The sequence below is a fragment of the Peromyscus maniculatus genome, chromosome 2, assembly GCF_049852395.1.
Source record: "Peromyscus maniculatus bairdii isolate BWxNUB_F1_BW_parent chromosome 2, HU_Pman_BW_mat_3.1, whole genome shotgun sequence".
Taxonomy (NCBI): domain Eukaryota; kingdom Metazoa; phylum Chordata; class Mammalia; order Rodentia; family Cricetidae; genus Peromyscus; species Peromyscus maniculatus.
In genome coordinates this window covers 148,166,450-148,184,736 of record NC_134853.1, presented here as the reverse complement: position 1 = coordinate 148,184,736, position 18,287 = coordinate 148,166,450, and the positions used below count along the sequence as shown (strand labels likewise).

Genomic DNA, 18,287 nt, shown 5'->3' with positions numbered 1-18,287 from the left:
GCAGCATTTAGCCAACAGTAATTTCAACACTCCGTGGCAAATGCTGTAACAGAAGTCTAGCCAGACCTAGGGAACTAGGGCAGATTGCAGCTTCTCAGAGTAATATGCATGCTGGGTGTTAAAATGGTTTGTCTCGGTTGCACGTCTGTAATCCCAGCACTCAGGGTCCTAGAGGCAGGCAGATCTTTGCGAGTTTGAGGACAGCCTGATCTACATAGAGAGATCCAGGCTAGGCAGCACTATAAAGCAAAACCTTATCAAACAAACAAACAAAAAACCCACACAACAAAAGAATTGAAGTCACAGTAGTTTTTGTTTCTGCAGGATCTGTGCCTAAACTGGCATTCCTAATCGTAATGAAAAACAAAGACAAGAAAATCTAACTTTTCCAAACTTCAGCCCCTGCGTGAGCACACCAGACTTTGCAGAAAGTGGGGTAGGGGTGGTGGGGTGGGATCACCAACCTGTCTGAAGCCAAAGTCCCTCTGGGAAAATCCCTTCCTGAGGGAGTTACTCCGAGCCGGTGATGACAGGAGGTGGCCAGTAGACTGTCTCAGAGAAAGCCTGTGAGGGTGGGTATTTCTTCTGGTGGTGAAGATGGGTGCTGCTGGGTGGATCTCTAAGTTAGAGGCCAGCCTGGTCTACATAGTGAGTTTTAGGACAGCCAGGGCTACATAGGGAAACCGTGTCTCGATGAGTTCAGGTGTCAGGCTTTGAATCTGCTATCACCACTCAATATTGATGCAGCCTTAAATTATTTAGTCTCAAGCTGGGCATGGTGGCCTTTGGCTTTAGTTCAAGACCACTTTGATCTACATAGGGAGTTCCAGGCCAGCCAATGTTACATATAATGAGATATTGTCTCAAACAAATAATAATAATAAATAAGCAATAAAAAAAAGCCATCTAGCCTTTTTCATATTGTCCTATATTTCCCAGATCACCAAGTATTCTGTATTGTCTCGGAGTAATTATGAGGACCAAGCTATTATATACGAGGAAAGAACACAGTAAGCTTTTGAATTATAAATGCTCTATTGGAATGGGGGGGGGGATGCCAGGCACGTAACCAATGACTGGTTTAGGAGTGGAATAAAGGTCTCCAAATACCCAATTCAGCCTTCTGTCCCTCTTCGAGTCCTCAGAGGTCCTAGAAAGAGTCATACACATACACAAAGGACTAATAGAGGAGTGTATGAAAAAAAAAAAAAAAGCCGAGCGCCAAGGCTTAAGGGCCAATCACAGCTTCTCGCTATAACGGAGGCTGACGCCAATTTCTAGACCGTAGGACATAATTTCGGACCTGCAGGGTATACAGCTCCTAAAACGAAAGCCTTCAGGATGGCATCTCGGGAATTGTGCCCCGCCGCGATGCATGAAGGGACTCGTAGTTCTTTATCACCCCCCGACTCCAAAGCCACCTTGGCCTCGTCTTTCCCAGCAAGCTCCGCGCCAGCGTCAGCTGTTGATTGGCCGCGGCAGGAGCGGGCGGTCCTGCTGGCAGCGGTTACCCGGGTTTCCGGTGCTCGGCCAGAGCCAGGGGGACGCCATCGGATGTCTGTGGTGAGGTGCGTGTGTTGGTGGTAGGTGGGACGAGCTCTTCGGAGGGTCTGAGGCCCGGGATGCGTTGGCCGTGGAGGAATAACTAATTCCGACAGGGGCGTCAGTGTGGATGTCGCCGTGTTGCGCATGCGTGCCGTGGGGCTAGAGGGCGCGCGGGGCGTGGGTGGCTTCCGCGCGCGCGCCCGCCCGCCCGGGGGTCCCACGTGGGACCTGGGGAGGCGGGGGGGACCGGTTGGGACTGGAGCATCCCGCCACGTCAGTCTGCGGCGCGGAGCCAATCCCGCGCTCCGGCTGCCGAGAAGTGGCTATCGGGAGAAAGGAGGCCTCTTCCCCGGCTCTCCTGTCGGGCAGCTCCTCGGAAACCTTGCAGGGGACCCCGGAGTCGCCGGCGCAGGCCGGCCAGTTTGTTTGAGGCTTTGATCGCCTGCTCTTGGGGTTTCTGATCTAGGTTGATCAAAAATTTTTTGAAGTCTGGAGCATAGATAGCAGCGGTGTCCTCCTTAAAGGATCTTCCCGTTTTCTGCCTTGCAGATCACAATGAAGAACCAAGACAAAAAGAATGGGCCTGCCAAACACTCCAACGCGAAGAGCAGCCCGGGGCAACGGGAAGCAGGACCGGAGGGAGCCCACGGACGGCCCAGACAGACAGCTCCGGCGGCGGAAGCCGAAGGGTCCACAAGCCAGGCTCCGGGGAAGACCGAGGGTGTGTGCCTGCTCCGCTTTTCCAGTGGGCAGAGGGAGGAGCTTCTGGGACTGGCCTCACTTCTGAGACCAGTGTTTACCCAGGAAGGAGGAACTATAGAATGAACAATGCCCATTCTGTGTAATTCCCATGTTTCCCGGGGAGGTGATGAAGCTTGCCACTCTTAGTCCTGGAATGGAACCTTGGGAGCATGCTCTGACTGGTTTAAACTGAGTGACAAACAGATGAGGCACCCCACAAGCAAAGTCACAGTCCCAGAAAACACTTGACAGTGGAGAGTGATTGTCCTGTATACTTGAGGCAGTTCTGGAACAGCGGTGGCACGCCTTTAATCCCAGTACTCCGGAGGCAGTGCCAGGTGGATCTCTGAGTTTGAGGCCAGCCTGGTCTACAGAATGATGTCCAGGACAGGCACAAAGCTACAAAGAGAAACCCTGTCTCGAAAAACCAAGAAAAAAAAAAGGCTTTTGAGCAGGGGTGGGAGATGGATTAGAGGTGGAGTTTCTACTACATGCCAACCGTCCCTAATTTGGGATGCTTACATAGCTGTCTTTTTCTTTCTTTTTTTTGGGGGGGGGGGAGAATTGGTTTTCGTGTTTTCAAGATAGAGTTTCTCTGTGTAGCCCTGGCTATCCTGGAACTCTCTCTCTGTAGACCACGAACTCACAGAGATCCACCTGCCCCTGCCTCCCAAGTGCTGGGGTTAAAGGTGTAGGCCATTCCTTCCCAGTCATAATTGCCTGTTGTCATAAGAAGTATGTTTGGGGAGTCGTAAGAAATAATTGTATCATTTTATAAGTAAACTTAGGGTTTAGAAAAATTAAACTGAGGCTAGGCATAGTGGCCGCAGCACTTGGGAGGCAGAGGCAGGTAGATCTCTGACTTTGAGGTCACCTTGGTCTACAGAGTGAGTTCCAGGACAGCTAAGGCTCTGTAGAGAGATCCTGTCTCAACCAAATAAATGAAACAACATTTAACCCAAACTTTGCTGGCTTCAAGAAAAGGAAAATCCCCTGGTGTTGGTGGCACACACTTTTAATCCCAGCTCTCGGGGATGCAGAGGCAGGCAGATCTCTGTGAGTTCAAAGCCAGCCTGGTCTACAGAGTGAGTTCCAGGACAGCCACAGTGGTTCCACAGAGAAACCCTGTCTAAAAAAGAAAGGAAAAGAAAACCCAAGCCAGTAGTGTAACCCTCTTATTTTTATTCTGTGTCTTAATCTCTCCTGCTGTAGGGGCTCAAGCAAAAGCAGCTAAGGCTGGCCCCCTGTGTGATGTCTCTGAGGAGCTGAGCCGGCAGTTGGAAGACATTCTGAGTACATACTGTGTGGACAACAGTCAGGGGGGCCCAGCTGAGGAGGGAGCGCAGGGTGAGCCCACTGAGCCGGAAGATGCAGAGAAGTCCCGAACCTATGCGGCAAGGAATGGGGAGCCTGAACCGGGGATCCCAGTGGTCAACGGCGAGAAGGAGCCCTCCAAAGGGGAGCCGGGCACAGAGGAGATCCGAGCCAGTGAGGAGGTCGGAGACCGGGACCACCGACGGCCACAGGAGAAGAAGAAAGCCAAGGGTCTGGGTGAGAGGGGGTGGCTGCTGGTGAGGGGCGAGTCGAGACCTGTCATTCATGGGCTAGCCTGCTCTGTCAGAACTCAGAGGAGTCTGCTTCTCAAGACCCAGGAATATAGGGTCAGAGCATTGAGCTGTTCAGAGTCCTCACTTGGGCGAGGCCTCTTTGCCTTGGGAGGAAGTGGAGGCAGGAATCCAAGCAGCTTTCTCATTTGGGATGGGGAACGGGAGGCCTGAGCTGACTCTGCCAGCCAGCACCACCTGGTGTTTGACTTTGGGCATGTTCATTCTCCACTCCTGGGTCTCAGTTTCCCTATTTCTACAGCGATAAAATTAGGCTACACCAAGGTTAAGATCTCAAATGTTGACGTTCACCAGGTAAGCCACAGACCTCTTGAGAATCGAGAGAGGGCCTACTTTATCTGAAAAATTAACTCCTACCTGGTGAGTCTCCTGCTCTCAACTGGCTAGCTGGGTAATTGGCAGCTGAAATAACAGAGACCAAGTCAAAGCCATCCGTGGGCTGGATTTGGTTTGTGGATTGCTGGTGTACAGTCTCTGTGCCGATCTCTTGGCCCCCCAGAGCTGACAGTTTAGAACTTTTATGTGCTGAATATGGTGGAAACCACGGGTGGTAGGTACAGGGTTTCCTGAGAGACAGGCAGTCGGTGGCAGCCAGGCATGGTAGCATGCTCTATATAATGAGACCTTATCTCAAACAAGTAAAAATAGGGAGGGCATTGGCAGTCCTTTGAAGGAGGTGGGAGATGGATATGAATATAGAATGTCGACTGAGTTGGATGTGGTAGTATATGCCTCTAATGGGGACCAGGGGGAACAGGCAGGAAGAATGTGAGTTTAAAGCTAGCCTGGGCTACATAACAAGACCCTCTGTCAAAGAAAAATGAAAATCTATGTTAGGTAACACAACAACCATATCATAGTCCCTGTTCCCTCCATTTGTTACCTGTCCTAACTTCGAGAGATACTTTTTTGTTTGTTTGTTTTTTGTTTTTCAAGACAGGGTTTTCTCTGTGTAGCTTTGCGCCTTCCCTGGATCTCGCTCTATAGACCAGGCTGGCCTCGAACTCACAAAGATCCGCCTGGCTCTGCCTCCCAAGTGCTTTTTTTTTTAAGTCATAGAGTCACATATGAAAGAGACTTTTGGGGGGGGGGGTAGGTTTTGAGACAGGGTTTCTCTGTGTAGCCCTGGCTGTCCTGAAACTCATTCTGTAGACCAGGCTGGCCTTGAACTCAAAGATCCACCTGCCTCTGCCTCTTGAGTGCTGGGATCAAAGGCATGCGCCACCATGCCCAGCATGAGACATTCATTTTAAACATAACTGTGTAGCTATGAATGTTGACAGGAGTTTGGCTAGTTTCTCAGAGAACCTCAGACTTATTTCGTTTGTTTGTTTTAGATTTGAATTCTGTCAAAAGGACCTTCATGGACTGCAACATGAATCTATAAGTAGATGGTGTTTGCCTGTTGAGAATGTTTTGAAATAGCTTTTCCTCTCACTGGCAGTGCTTACCAAGAAGATGGGTCTGTTGGTTTAGTGAGCGTTAGTGACATTCCTTATGCTGCAGTGGTGGTGTGCAGTGAAGCTGCTGGGTTGAAGTGATCTCACTTCTTCATGAAGCACCAGTCTACGAGGGAAAACTGCCTCAGCACTCAGCCTGGGCCTAGAGGGTACCCCCAAAAAGGGGTGCATGCCTTTATCCCCTGTGCTTTACAGGGAAGGAGATCACGTTGCTGATGCAGACACTGAACACGCTCAGTACCCCAGAGGAAAAGTTGGCTGCTCTGTGCAAGAAGTATGCTGAACTGGTCAGTGACTCCCCGTCTCCTTTCTCCGGTACCTTCCCTGCCTTTCTTTGCGAAGTCAGCAGGCTGCCTGGGGTAGGGGTGGACTGGGTGCAGGACCAGGTATCTGGCTTAGTTCCTGTTAGCCCTTTCTGAATTCTCATACCCCTATCTGTTAAATGAGAAGTTAGTTTCCAGTCAGCCACTTAAGGGCTGACAGTAAGAGAAGAACTTTATAAGTAAATTTCTCAAAAGAATGGCTCCCAGGTGGTGGAATCCTAGTTTTAGTCCCAGATACTGAGTAGTCATGTCCTAATGTGTTTCTCCATGCATCTCCCTGAAGTGTTCGACTCTGCTCGGTCACCTGTGAGTGGGACCTGTCCTTTCACCACCTTAGTTCTGAGTTCTGAACAAGGGAAAGGGAGCTCTACGCTTGCTCCAATTCAGGTTCACTTCTTGAGATAAGAATTTTTAGTCTGTGTTGGATTATGAGAAGTACCAAGTGTGAGCAGGGCAGGGTGGTGCATACCTTAAATCCTGGAGACAGAACATTCAAGAATTCAAGGACAGCCTGGGCTATGGGACTTTGTCTTTTTGTTTTGTTTTTGTTTTTCAAGACAGGGTTTCTCTATGTAGTTTTGGTGCCTTTCCTGGATCTCACTCTTTAGATCAGGCTGGCCTCGAACTCATAGAGATCCGCCTGGCTCTGCCTCCCGAGTGCTGGGATTAAAGGCATGTGCCAACAACGCCTGGCAGGACTTTGTCTTAAAAAAAAGAAATGCCAAGTCTCGCCATCTTTCTCATTGTGAAAGTGTTGAGTGGAGAGTGTGTGTGTGTGTGTGTGTGTATGTGTGTGTAGAGAGAGGTATAGAGAATGGTTTGGAGAGGTGATTCAGTACTTAAGAACACTGGCTGCTCTTCCAGAAGACCTGGGTTTGATTCCTACCAACCACATGGCAGCTTACAACCATGTGTAACTCTGGATCCAGATGATCTGACGCTCTCTTCTGCATTCTTAGGGTACTGGGCACACAAGTCTTGGATAGACATAGGTGTGAGGCAAACACCCATGCACATTAAGTAAAACTATAAGAAATACAGAGCTTGGTATAGTGGTGTACTCCATTAATCCCAGCCCTCAGGAGGGAGAGGCAGGAAGATTTCTTGAGTTCAAGGCCAGCCTGGTCTAGTGAGTTCCAGGACAGTGAGGGTTATATAGAGAGACCCTGTCTCCAAATACCAAAAGAAAAGAGAAAAATACAGAAAAGATGAAATCTAATTTGGAAGGATTTATCTAGGGAAATATTGATGCTGCAAGGGAGAAGTAATTGAGCTACTGTGACGTCACTGGTTTTTGTGATCATTCATTATTATTTCCCTAAGATAGGTCTTTGGGTTAGTCTGAGAAGTTACTGGGAGGAGCAGAACTCCAACAGTTTTGGTCCCTGAGCATGTTCTTCTCTGATCTGCTGTGACTGGAGTGGAAGGGGTGGGTAGCGATTAGCTTAGGAATCTCTAGAGCCATGGGATGGTTCCTGCTCCGGACACTTGCCACCCTCCTGTTCTCAGTTGGAAGAACACCGAAACTCACAGAAGCAGATGAAGCTCCTGCAGAAGAAGCAGAGCCAGCTCGTCCAGGAGAAGGACCATCTCCGTGGTGAGCATAGCAAGGCTGTCCTGGCCCGAAGCAAGCTGGAGAGCCTGTGCCGAGAGCTGCAGCGACACAACCGGTCCCTCAAGGTAGGCAGCTCAGAGTGCCTGGACTTTGTGGGCAGTGAGTTCCAGGCCGGCTTGGAAAACTTAATGTAAAACAAACCAGAAAAGCTTAGGTACAGTACAGCTCCATCCCAGTCCCACCAGAGGACAGCTGTGACCACCTGTGTGTGTCAGTATGGCTGAATGACCAGCCGAGAGCATCAGATGGAGCAGCGAGAATCTTTCTCAGTGCAGCAGTTCCCTGCTGCACTAGTCAGCTTTCCCTCTGTAAATACTGAGCTCATCAACTTTTCAAAATACACAAAGAAAGATGCTCTTGACTTACACTTTTGGAAGCTCTAGTCCATGAATTGGTGGAGCCCACTGCTTTCAGATCTGTGGTGGGGAAGACAGGAACAGAATGTGAGAGGAATGTACAGTACAGCAAGACTGCTCCTGAGGCTGCCTCCAGAAAACCTAAAGCCCCTGCAAAACGGTACAGGGCCGGGGGGTAGCGGTGGCGCACGCCTTTAATCCCAGCACTCGGGAGGCAGAGCCATGCAGATCTCCATGAGTTCAAGGCCAGCCTGGGCTACAGAGTGAATTCCAGGACAGCCAAGGCTACACAGAGAAACCCTGTCTCAAAAAACAAACAAAGCAAAACCATGAGGGCTCCATCACCCAATAGTATCACGATAGGTTCCAGAGCCCTCTACAAAATAAACCTTTGGGGAACTCAAGGATCAATCAGGAAAGTGTGTATTACAAGCATAAGAACCAGAATTTGGCTCCCTGTCACTCATGTACAGAGCTGGGCAAAGCAGTATGTCTCTAACTGCGGTGTGTGGGAGCAGAGACAGGAGGATCCTTGGCCCATGATGAATCAGCAAGTCCAGGTCTGATGAGAGATGCAGTCTTTACTAAGAAGGTAGAGAGGGCTAGAGAGGCTACCTGTGGTTAATAGCACTCACTAGTCTTCCAGAGGACCCAATTTCTGTTCCTACATCCACATTGGGCTGACCACAAACCATCTCAAAGGGATCTAATACCTGACCTCTGGGCACCTGCATATATGTGGTATATATTCACAGAGACACATAAATAAAATCAATCTTAAAAAAAATAATAATAACAAGGATGGGCTGGACAGATGGTCCAGTGGTTAAATCACAGGTTGCTCTTCCAGAGGACCTACATTCAGTTACTACCACACATATGGCAGCTCACTGTCTATAACTCTAGTTCCAGGAGATCCAATGCCCTCTTTAAAAAATAAATAAGGCTGCTGGGTGGTGGTGGCACATGCCTTTAATCCCAGCCCTTGGGAGGCAGAGGCAGGAGGATTGCTGAGTTTGAGGCCAGCCTGGTCTACAGAGCGAGTTCCAGGAAAGCCAGGGCTACACAGAGAAATCCTGTCTTGAAAAACCAAAAAGGAAAAATAAAGATATGGTAAGGTAAAGGAAAATTGATATGGCACTTGGCTTCTGGCCTCTACTCGCATGTGTGTGCACACACATGTGTATGCACACACATGTGCATATGTGCAGTGCTCTTAACACCTTGCTCAGCACTTGTCCCAGAGGTTAGTCAGTGAGACTTGGTTGTGATAGGTGGTTAAAGCAGCTCACTGTGTATGACCTCAGAATGTGACCTGATCATACATGATAACTTACTTTGCTCATGCTCATGTTTAGTGTTTACCTTTTATATGAGGCAGAGGTACAAAGATCATAAGTGGACAACTTAGTAAGACCTTACCCCCAGAATACTAGGTAAAGGAGGGACTGGAGTACATATCAGGAATAAAGTACTTGCCTAGCATGACTAACACCCTGGCTTCAGTCCTCAGTAACACAAGAAAAAAATAATAGTAAAATTAACTTGGGACCAGCAAGATTGCTTAACCAGTCAGGGTAATTACTGCCAAACCTGAGAACTGTGTTCAGTCCCCGAACCCACATAGTGAAAGGAGAGGACCCACTGGTGCAGTTATGCCCTGACCTCACACGTGGGTCATGGTGTGCACATACACACACAAGCACTAATGTAATGTTTTTAAAGATTGCTTTAAGATGACAGATTGTTTAAAAGAAGAAAAAGTTTCTTAAGGTATGTACTACCATACCTGGCCTTATTTTTTAGTGGTGTTTTGCTTGCATGTATGTCTGTGTAAGAGTGTCAGGTCCCCTGGAACTGGAGTTACAGACAGCTGTGAACTGCCATGTGCATGCTGAGAATTGAATCCGGGTCCTCTGTAAGAGCAGGCAGTGTTACCCACTTAGCCATCTTGCTAGGCCTAGACAGAATGTTAAATGTTGTCGCCAGGTGGTGGTGGTGAATGCCTTTAATCCCAGCACTCAGGATTAAGGCAGGCGGATCTTGGCCAGCCTTGCCTACAAAGCAAGTTCCAAGACAGACAGAACTGTAACACAGAAAAACCCTGTCTCCAAAAAAAAAAAAAAAGATTAAAAGTGTTAGTTGCCCACTCTCTTCAGTACCAATACTAACCAAGCATGATACTTGAACTGGTTTATGCCCTTTTCCTTTTGCTTACCAAATGCCTTATGTTTCCTGCCTTACTGTTTTTGTAGGACTATTTTCTATTTTGCTTTTTTCTTTATTTTTTATTTTTTTGACACAGGGTCTTTCTCTAGGGTCTAGGTTGGCCTGGAACTTGCTATGTAGACCATACTGTCCTGGAACTCAGAGACCGCTCTGCAGCCTGAGTGCTGGGGTCAAGTGTACACCACTATACCTGGATGATTTGATCTTTGTTGTTGGGTTTGTTTGTTTGTTTTTTGTTTTTTGAGATAGGGTTTCTCTGTGTAGCTTTGCGCCTTTCCTAGAACTCACTCTGTAGCCCAGGCTGGCCTCGAACTCACAGAGATCCGCCTGGCTCTGCCTCCCCAGTGCTAGGATTAAGGCGTGTGCCACCACCACCCTGCCTGTTTTTTGTTTGTTTGTTTGTTAGTTTTGTTTTGTTTTGAGACAGTTTCTCTGTATAGACTTGGCTGCCCTTAAACTAGCTCTGTAGACCTGGCTGGCCTCACAGAGATCTACCTGCCTCTGCCTCCTGGTGCTGGGATTAAAGGCCTGTACCCCTATACCCAGCAGATTTTATCATCTTATTTCCTGTGGGAAACAGGAGGGAAACAAGCAGGGAATCTTAGTCTAGAATCTGGGAACACGAATCCAGAAGATCCCAGCTGCTTCAGAATGGCACTTACCGTCATGTATGTTGAGTATTCTAGGCAGAGACTCGATTGATGTCACATTAAGAAACTCCAGTGTCAGACATCCCGGATCCTAGGTGCTTGCCATTGTGGGGCCAGTATCTCTGTTGGCAAAGACTGTGGACGAGTTAGGGGAGCTTTGTGCACTGCTTAGAGCTATGGATGATGCTTCCAGGGCTGGCTTCTCTCTTCAGGAAGAAGGTGTGCAGCGAGCCCGTGAGGAGGAGGAGAAACGCAAAGAGGTGACTTCACACTTCCAGGTGACACTGAACGACATTCAGCTGCAGATGGAACAACATAACGAGCGAAACTCTAAGCTGCGCCAGGAGAATATGGAACTGGCCGAGAGGCTCAAGAAGTTGATTGAGCAATATGAGCTTCGTGAAGAGGTAAGGTGATGGTGGCCAGCAGCCTGTGAGGCCGGAGTGAGTGCCAGGGACTGGGGCAGCACTCCGGAGGCCTGCTGTTCTTGCTTTTCCTTCAGACGATGATGTTATTCTTAGGCAAGGAACTGGAATGGAGAGAAGAGATTTGACCCATTGTGCCTTATCTCTGGTGTCTGATCCAGGGATCTGTAAAATACTCAGTTCTAGAATAGAGGTGTCTACTGTCCTGTCTACACATCAGGTTGAGGTTAGGAAAGTGACCTCCCAAAGACAGTTGGGTCAAGATGAGACCGGATGAAGTACCTTGTGTTCTAGTGTTGGGGCTTCCTTGCAAGGGAACTCCTGACAAGCAGACCCCATTAATACCTTTCCTACAGCATATCGACAAAGTCTTCAAACATAAGGACCTGCAGCAGCAGCTAGTGGATGCCAAGCTCCAGCAGGCCCAGGAGATGCTGAAGGAGGCAGAGGAGCGTCACCAGCGAGAGAAGGAGTTTGTGAGGATCAGGCCCCTGGGCTGTGGGGGGACTGCAAGGAAGTGGGTTCCGGCCTGGTTCAGAGTCGAGTTCATGCGGATGGGAGAGGTTTGCCTGCCCAGTCCAGTAACTGCTGTCCAGACAGCGGTCTGAGAGCAGGCAGCCTCAGTGGGTCCAGTGCTTGTGGCTAAAGAAGGCCAGACGTGCCGCCCAGTGCTTCTGACAGGTTCTGGGTCCTGTCTTGGAAACAGCTCCTGAAAGAAGCTGTGGAGTCGCAGAGGATGTGCGAGTTGATGAAGCAGCAGGAGGCCCATCTGAAGCAGCAGGTGAGACGAGCCTGACCTACAGTCACAGGGCCCAGCTTCAGGGAGGTGGGGACAAGACCCTCCTCCGAGACTGGTTCTCAGCCAACTGCTGTGTTAGTCTCAACCAAGCCTTTTATTGATTTTAATAAAATGTTGCCAGTTGGTGGTGGCTCACGCCTTTAATCCCAGCACTAGGGAGGCAGAGCCAGGCGGATCTCTGTGAGTTCGAGGCCAGCCTGGGCTACCAAGTGAGTTCCAGGAAAGGCGCAAAGCTACACAGAGACCCTGTCTCGAAAAAAAAAAGAGAGAGAGAGAGAGAGAAGAAAGAAAAGGCCAAGTTTAGTTCTTGATAACCCAGAACTCACCTTGTACAGTAGGCTGGTCTTGAACTTGTGATAGTCCTCTGCCTCCCAGATGCATGAGGTATTAACTACTATGCCTAACCCCATTTGAATCTTTATTTTACTTTATTATTATGTGTATGGGTGTTTTTTACGTGCCTGAATGTCTGTGTCCCACTGTGTGTGTCTGATGCCCTCAGAGGCCAGAAGAGGATGCCAGATCCCCTGGAACTGGAGTTACAGTTGTGGTGTCCATGTGGGTGCTGGGAATTGAACCCAGATCCTATAGAAGAACAGCCAATGCTCCTTTTTTTGTTTGGTTTTGGTTTTTCGAGACAGGGTTTCTCTGTGTAGTTTTGGTGCCTGTCCTAGATCTTGCTCTGTAGACCAGGCTGACCTCGAACTCACAGAGATCCACCTGGCTCTGCTTCCTGAGTGCTGAGATTGAAAATGTGCACCACTGCTGCCCGGAACAGCCAATGCTCTTAACTGCTGAATGCCATCAGTTTTTTGTTCTTGTTTTGTTTTGTTTTTAAGATTTTGTATACAGTGTTCTGCCTGCATGTATCCCTGCAGGCCAGAAGAGGGCACCAGATCTCATTACAGATGGTTGTGAGCCACCATGTGGGTGCTGGAACTTGAACCCAGGTCCTCTGGAAGAGCAGCCAATGCTCTTAACCTCTGAGCCATCTCTCCAGCCTGTTGTTTTGTATTTTTAAGAGCTTATCGTCAGAGTCTCCACATGCTGAAGTCATCTCTAAGCTTACTTTCCAGTTTCTCATGTGGAACACATCCTTCCTGTGCATGGCTTTGGGGTTGTTTTACTAGGAAATGGTGTCTCCGTAGAATGATTTTTGTCAAGGGGCCAAAGAGATATCCGAATTGAGTGTTGCCCAGAGGTACCTTCAGAGAAGCCCAGCCTCACCTCTGTGCCTCTCTTACCAGCTCGCCCTCTACACAGAGAAGTTTGAGGAGTTCCAGAATACGCTTTCCAAAAGCAGCGAAGTGTTCACCACATTCAAACAGGAAATGGAAAAGGTAACCACAGGGGATTCAGGCCTGGCCATGAAGAGGCCCAAGCCACTTCATTCAGTCCTACCTTTGGGTACCTCATAGGAACTGTTCATATATCAGAAAGAGGTAGTTACAATTGTCTCAGCCTCTTCTCTTCCCCCAGAAGACAGAGTTTGTGCTTGTTTTTCTATTATCATTTGGTTTGCTTTCTCTATTAATGCTAGAATTTAAAGTAATAGAGAGTATATATTCTATTACTAAGCTTCAATGGCAGCCTTTTTAAAAAATTATTCTTCTTTTGGTTTTTAGAGACTGGGTTTTCTTGTGTAGCTTTGGCACCTGTCCTGGAACTCACAGAGTTCTGCCTGCCTCTGCCTCCTGAGTGCTGGGATTAATGGCGTGTGCCACCACCACATGGCTTATTTATTTATTCTTTAGAGACATGGTCTCTCTACATAGCCCTGATTGCACTGGATCTCTCTGTGTAGACCAGGCTAGTCTTGAACTCAGATCCACCTGCATGTTTCTAAACTACATTATCGGTGGGGCTGTATGTGTATGTTGTGTGCATATACCGTAGGCTGCATATGGAGGTCCATGGATGATTTGCAGACGTTGATTCTGTAGATTCGGGCACGGAACTTAGATTATCAGACTTGGCGGCAAGTTCCTCCTTTACTTCCTGAACAGCCTTGGCGGCCTCGGTGGTAGACCTGACTCGAGGCTCCCAGTTGGCTCAGATGTAATGTCTCCCTCTTTGGAGGTACAGATGTCCAGACAGTCCAGCTCTGACCTTCTTTTTCCTTCCATCTGTCATGTAACAGATGACGAAGAAGATCAAGAAGCTGGAGAAAGAAACCACCATGTATCGATCCCGGTGGGAGAGCAGCAATAAGGCCCTGCTGGAGATGGCTGAAGAGGTAAGTGGAGGTTGATGGGCTGGGTGCAGTTATGGTCTGTCAGTCCTCTACCATCTTCTCAGTCAGGGACACTGTACACATGAACTGGAATGGGATGCAGTCATAGTTATCCAAGTGCAGTGACAGCACCCTTAGCAGCGAGGTCCCAGGAACAGACAGCAAACAGTGGGTACTAATGGCTGACGTGGTTCACATGGAGAGCATCCCAGAGAGTTGTGACTGCCACGCAGTCTACAAGACAAACGCTAACCTGGTGCAGCAGGAGCAAGCCAGGTTTGCCAGGCGGTCTGTTCCATTGGTTTATTTCATTTGCTTGCAAAGGGTAGTTCTCTTGATATGTCTCCTTTTGAGAACTGAGGTTGGTCAGTACTGTTGAACAGATGATGCAGTTTCAGGATGCGAGTGCTTTGCCTGGGCCATCTGCAGTTATCTGGTAGATAACTAGAGGGATACATTGTCGGACAGGAAAGTCATACTCTTTAAGCTAGGACTGTTTCCTACAGGGGCCAGGCTTGATTTTATGTTGCCCAGACTTGAAGAAATGAGTGTCTCACTGAATGCTCCATTTCTCTACCTAGAAAACTCTCCGGGACAAAGAGCTGGAAGGTCTGCAGGTGAAAATCCAACGGCTGGAGAAGCTGTGCCGAGCACTGCAGACAGAGCGCAATGACCTGAACAAGAGGGTACAGGACCTGACTGCTGGGGCCCATGGCTCCTTCACTGACATTGGCACTGAGCGGAGGCCAGAGGCTGCCACTGCCTCCAAGGAACAAGGTGTTGAGAGTCCTGGGGCTCAACTATCCAGCTCCCCAAGGGCCACAGAAGTTCCTGGCTGCCCTGGAGCACCAAGCACAGAATTAACAGGCCAAACAGGGCCCCGGCAGCCCACCTCTGCCACTGCCTAGAGATCATGGTGCTCGGGCGTGCTGGGAAGGGAGCAGCAGCCCGACCAGGCCTGGTCCATACAAAGCTCCCACACTGAGCGACCCAGTGCTGACTGAGGCCAAGGTGTTCTGACCTGGAGGGCATTGGACACTGCGATTTTTAAATTGTGGGTTTGTCTTACGTACATGGATGGGCAGGTATGCAGGACATCATGCGGTTACATAGCTAACACTGTAGGTGTGCAGTGGGCTTTCGTGGGTGGGGTGTGCAGATGAAGTTGGTGACTCTCCACTGGGGTCTCAGGAGACTTCATCTGGACAGCTCCATCACAGTGAGCCAGCAGGTCAGACGGCTTGAACATTTTCCTGCCTGATTTTGAGGCCCAGACCCAGCAGCCCTTTTCAGAGCTTGTGATGAGTGGAAACACCTAGGCCTGGGCTCTTCTCTTTTGTAAGCAGAACTTGGGCAGTTTGGGCTCTTGTCGCTTCTCTGGGTTCCATTGCTTCTCTTGACCTGGGAATGGTGTTCCTGGGCAGAGCCTTTGTAGGAAACAACTGGCCGATGAGCTTCCTCCTGCCCAAGACAAGGAAGCTGGGGGTGAGGGGGTGCCTATGTGGGAAGGAGCCTTTTCAGGCACCAGTTGCCCTGCCCTCTGGTAGTGCCAGGTCCAGGCCAATGTTGCTTCTCAGTTCTCAGTAGCCTTATCATTCACAGGTGCCTCTAGCCTGCACAAATGATTGACAAAAGGTCACCCAAAGGATTCATTTTCGAGGTTTTTGTTGTTGTTTTGTTTTGCTTAAGAGTTCGTATTAAAGATCTTCAAAGGAAGGAAGAGGGATATATTAGCAGTGGTCCCAGGTGCCTGGCCTCCAGTGCCCCATTTGGTACAACCCTGTCAGGGTCCTTTGCCATGTTGGTGTCTAGATGTCCTGTTTGGGAAGATAAGATTATTAAGAGAAAGGATGATGGTCTTGCCATAAACTTGCCTAAGGGTTTCAGCCTGGGAGGCTACCACTAATTCTCATCACCGTCCTCATGCAGCCATTGCTGCACCCCAGATCCAGATGCCCCTTGGCTTATGGGCAGTTTTTTCTTTTTCTTTTTCTTTTTTTTTTTCTTTTTTTTTTTTTTGCTCCTGCCCCCTCACCTTCAGCTCAGATAATAATTTTTGAGGACTGCTCTGGTGCCGTTTCCTAGCACCCTCTTGGCCAAAAACTGAGTCCTTACTTAGGGTTTCATTTCTTGCTGTCTGAGCCTTCAGGTGTCCAGCAGATCAAGAATGACTTGTAACAGTAGACCGATCCCAGGAACTGAAATAGCTGCAGTTTGCCTTCCCTGCCCGTCCTGCTCACATCTGTGATCACGTGTGACAGCTCGTGCTGAAGCTCTTGTTGCACACCTGCCAGGGTACTAGCCAGTTGACACCGCAGCGCCCTGGAGCAGCAGTTTCTTGGAAGCTAAGTGAACCGTATACCAAGATTGGATGAAACTTTGCTTCTTTTTTTCTTTTTCCTTCTTTTTTTTTTTGAGACAGGGTTTCTCTGTGTAGCTTTGGAGCCTGTCCTGGATCTCACTCTGTAACCCAGGCTGGCCTTGAACTCAGAGATCTACCTGCCTCTGCCTCCCCAGTGCTGGGATTAAAGTCGTACACCACCACCACTGCCCGGCTGCAACTTTGCTTCTTGTTGTATTTCAACTATTGCATTATTCTGCAAGTTCCTTCATCTTTCATAACTAGTCGATAAGCTCACACTTGTACAAATTCAGAATTGAGCTGGGTGTGTGGTGTATGCCTATAATCCCAGGACTCAACACTGAACTTCAGACCAGTCTGGGCTAAGAAGCAGGACCCCTTGTCAGAAAACCAAAAGTAAACAGAACATTATTGCTTATCATGTGTTCAAGACCAGAAATTACAGATAATGCCCCCTTCCCCATGTCGGGCACTGCCACTTCAAGTACTTGCTACCCTGGTACCTTTATTCCCTCAGGGTGCCCAGCAGCTTTGTGAATGTTGAGGGTTTGCCATCTCCAGCTGGGATCTGTTGTCCTGTGGAAATTCTCCCAAGGTTTTTCCCTTGGAAATCATAGTATTCTTCCTGCTCCAGTAGGGCCTCCCAGCTCTCGTGCCAAGCTGATGTCTGAACTGTCAGCCCATGGGGCTTGCTGGGCTGCAGAGGGGTGAGGATAAGGTATCTTCTGCCTCCTTGAGAATGGAAGGCCTCCTGTGGCCCGCATAATTGGCCTGCCTCACTTCAGCTACCTCTTAAAGCCCAGGTAGGGGTTACAGCTGTTGGGTCTCAGCATGGTAGGCTAGGAGGCTATAATGTATTTGTAGAGACTTGGCTATTAGCTCCATTTCTAGGCCCCCAGGGCAGTGTCGAGATGGTAATCTCTTCTTTCCCACTGACCAAATCAACAGTCGTTACAGCTGCTCTGCTTTCCAAAGTCAGCCCAGGAGCCTGGGCCAGCTGCAGGGAGGTGGCCCATCGTGAGTGAGGGCCAGTACCTTCCTCACTGGGGTGAGTCCCATGCACATGACCTCATTTTAGGACCAAGATCTGTGTTGGTTTGTAAGATTGTTAGCTTTTTCTCTAGAGGACCACAGTGGGTGAGACCCAGGGCCCGTGGCTGTGCCGGCAGTACTATTTAGGTCCTTGTCCAGTTGAGAGCTTCATGTACACCATGTCAGCAGCACTTCTTATTTATGTTTTCCATGAGGTTTTGGACCATGGGTGTGGCTCAGGCACTTTCTGTGAGAATGTTGTTTCTGTAAAGATGGTTATTTAGCCCTTCCCAATCCCTACCTGGTCAGTCCTACTGAGGACTGACCAGAGCTCGGTCAGTGGGGCTGCTCAGGTGTCTGCAGGGAGGCTGGGGCCTGCTGAGCGCTGCTCCAGCCTCCCACCTTAACAGCATGGGTGGAGCCCCAGGCACCTGACCGCCCTTCCTGACCAGCCTGGGATAGGAGGGCTGCCTCTGTCCTCATAACTGTTTCTTTTGCCACCCACACTTATTTGAGGTTGTGCTGACAGCTTGTTTGTTGTTTTTGTTTTTGTTTTTTTCTTCTTCCCTTCCCAGTCTACTTTTCGTATTCACAGCAGCCAGGGACTTGATACTGATGTATTTTACACCACATTAAATAGTCTGTTGCCTTACTTGTATCTCTGCTGATCAGATCGTTGGATGTTTCTGGATCCGTCTAGTCCTCTCCATTGTCATGGACTTGTCTGGATCAGCAAATTGGCCATGGCAGTGTCCTGGCATCCTGCCTATTCCAGAATGTCTTGCCTTCTACTGGCCACCACAAGTTCGGGACCCAGACAGATGACTTGAACTGTTTTCTCTTGCATGGAACATCAAAGGACTTTTAAGTAAATGTTTTTAGTTTGAGTATG

At 48.9% G+C, this 18,287-nt stretch overlaps 1 protein-coding gene across 2 annotated transcripts; it reads left to right on the top strand.

Annotated features, from left to right (window-relative positions):
* The first annotated feature begins 1,449 nt into the window (after window positions 1–1,449).
* Txlna (taxilin alpha) lies at window positions 1,450–18,053 on the top strand. 2 transcript variants are annotated; one of them, XM_006994370.4, is made up of 11 exons: window positions 1,450–1,568; window positions 2,095–2,266; window positions 3,499–3,837; window positions 5,567–5,658; window positions 7,204–7,374; window positions 10,757–10,951; window positions 11,326–11,445; window positions 11,676–11,750; window positions 13,016–13,108; window positions 13,909–14,004; window positions 14,583–18,053. In XM_006994370.4, the coding sequence occupies exons 2-11, from the start codon at window positions 2,101–2,103 to the stop codon at window positions 14,907–14,909; spliced, it is 1,674 nt and encodes a 557-aa protein (XP_006994432.1). In that variant the 5' UTR covers window positions 1,450–1,568; window positions 2,095–2,100; the 3' UTR covers window positions 14,910–18,053. The 2 variants fall into 2 exon arrangements, with proteins under 2 accessions (XP_006994432.1, XP_015843335.1); XM_015987849.3 differs by lacking the exon at window positions 1,450–1,568 and having other exon boundaries at window positions 1,763–2,266.
* Window positions 18,054–18,287: the final 234 nt, after the last annotated feature.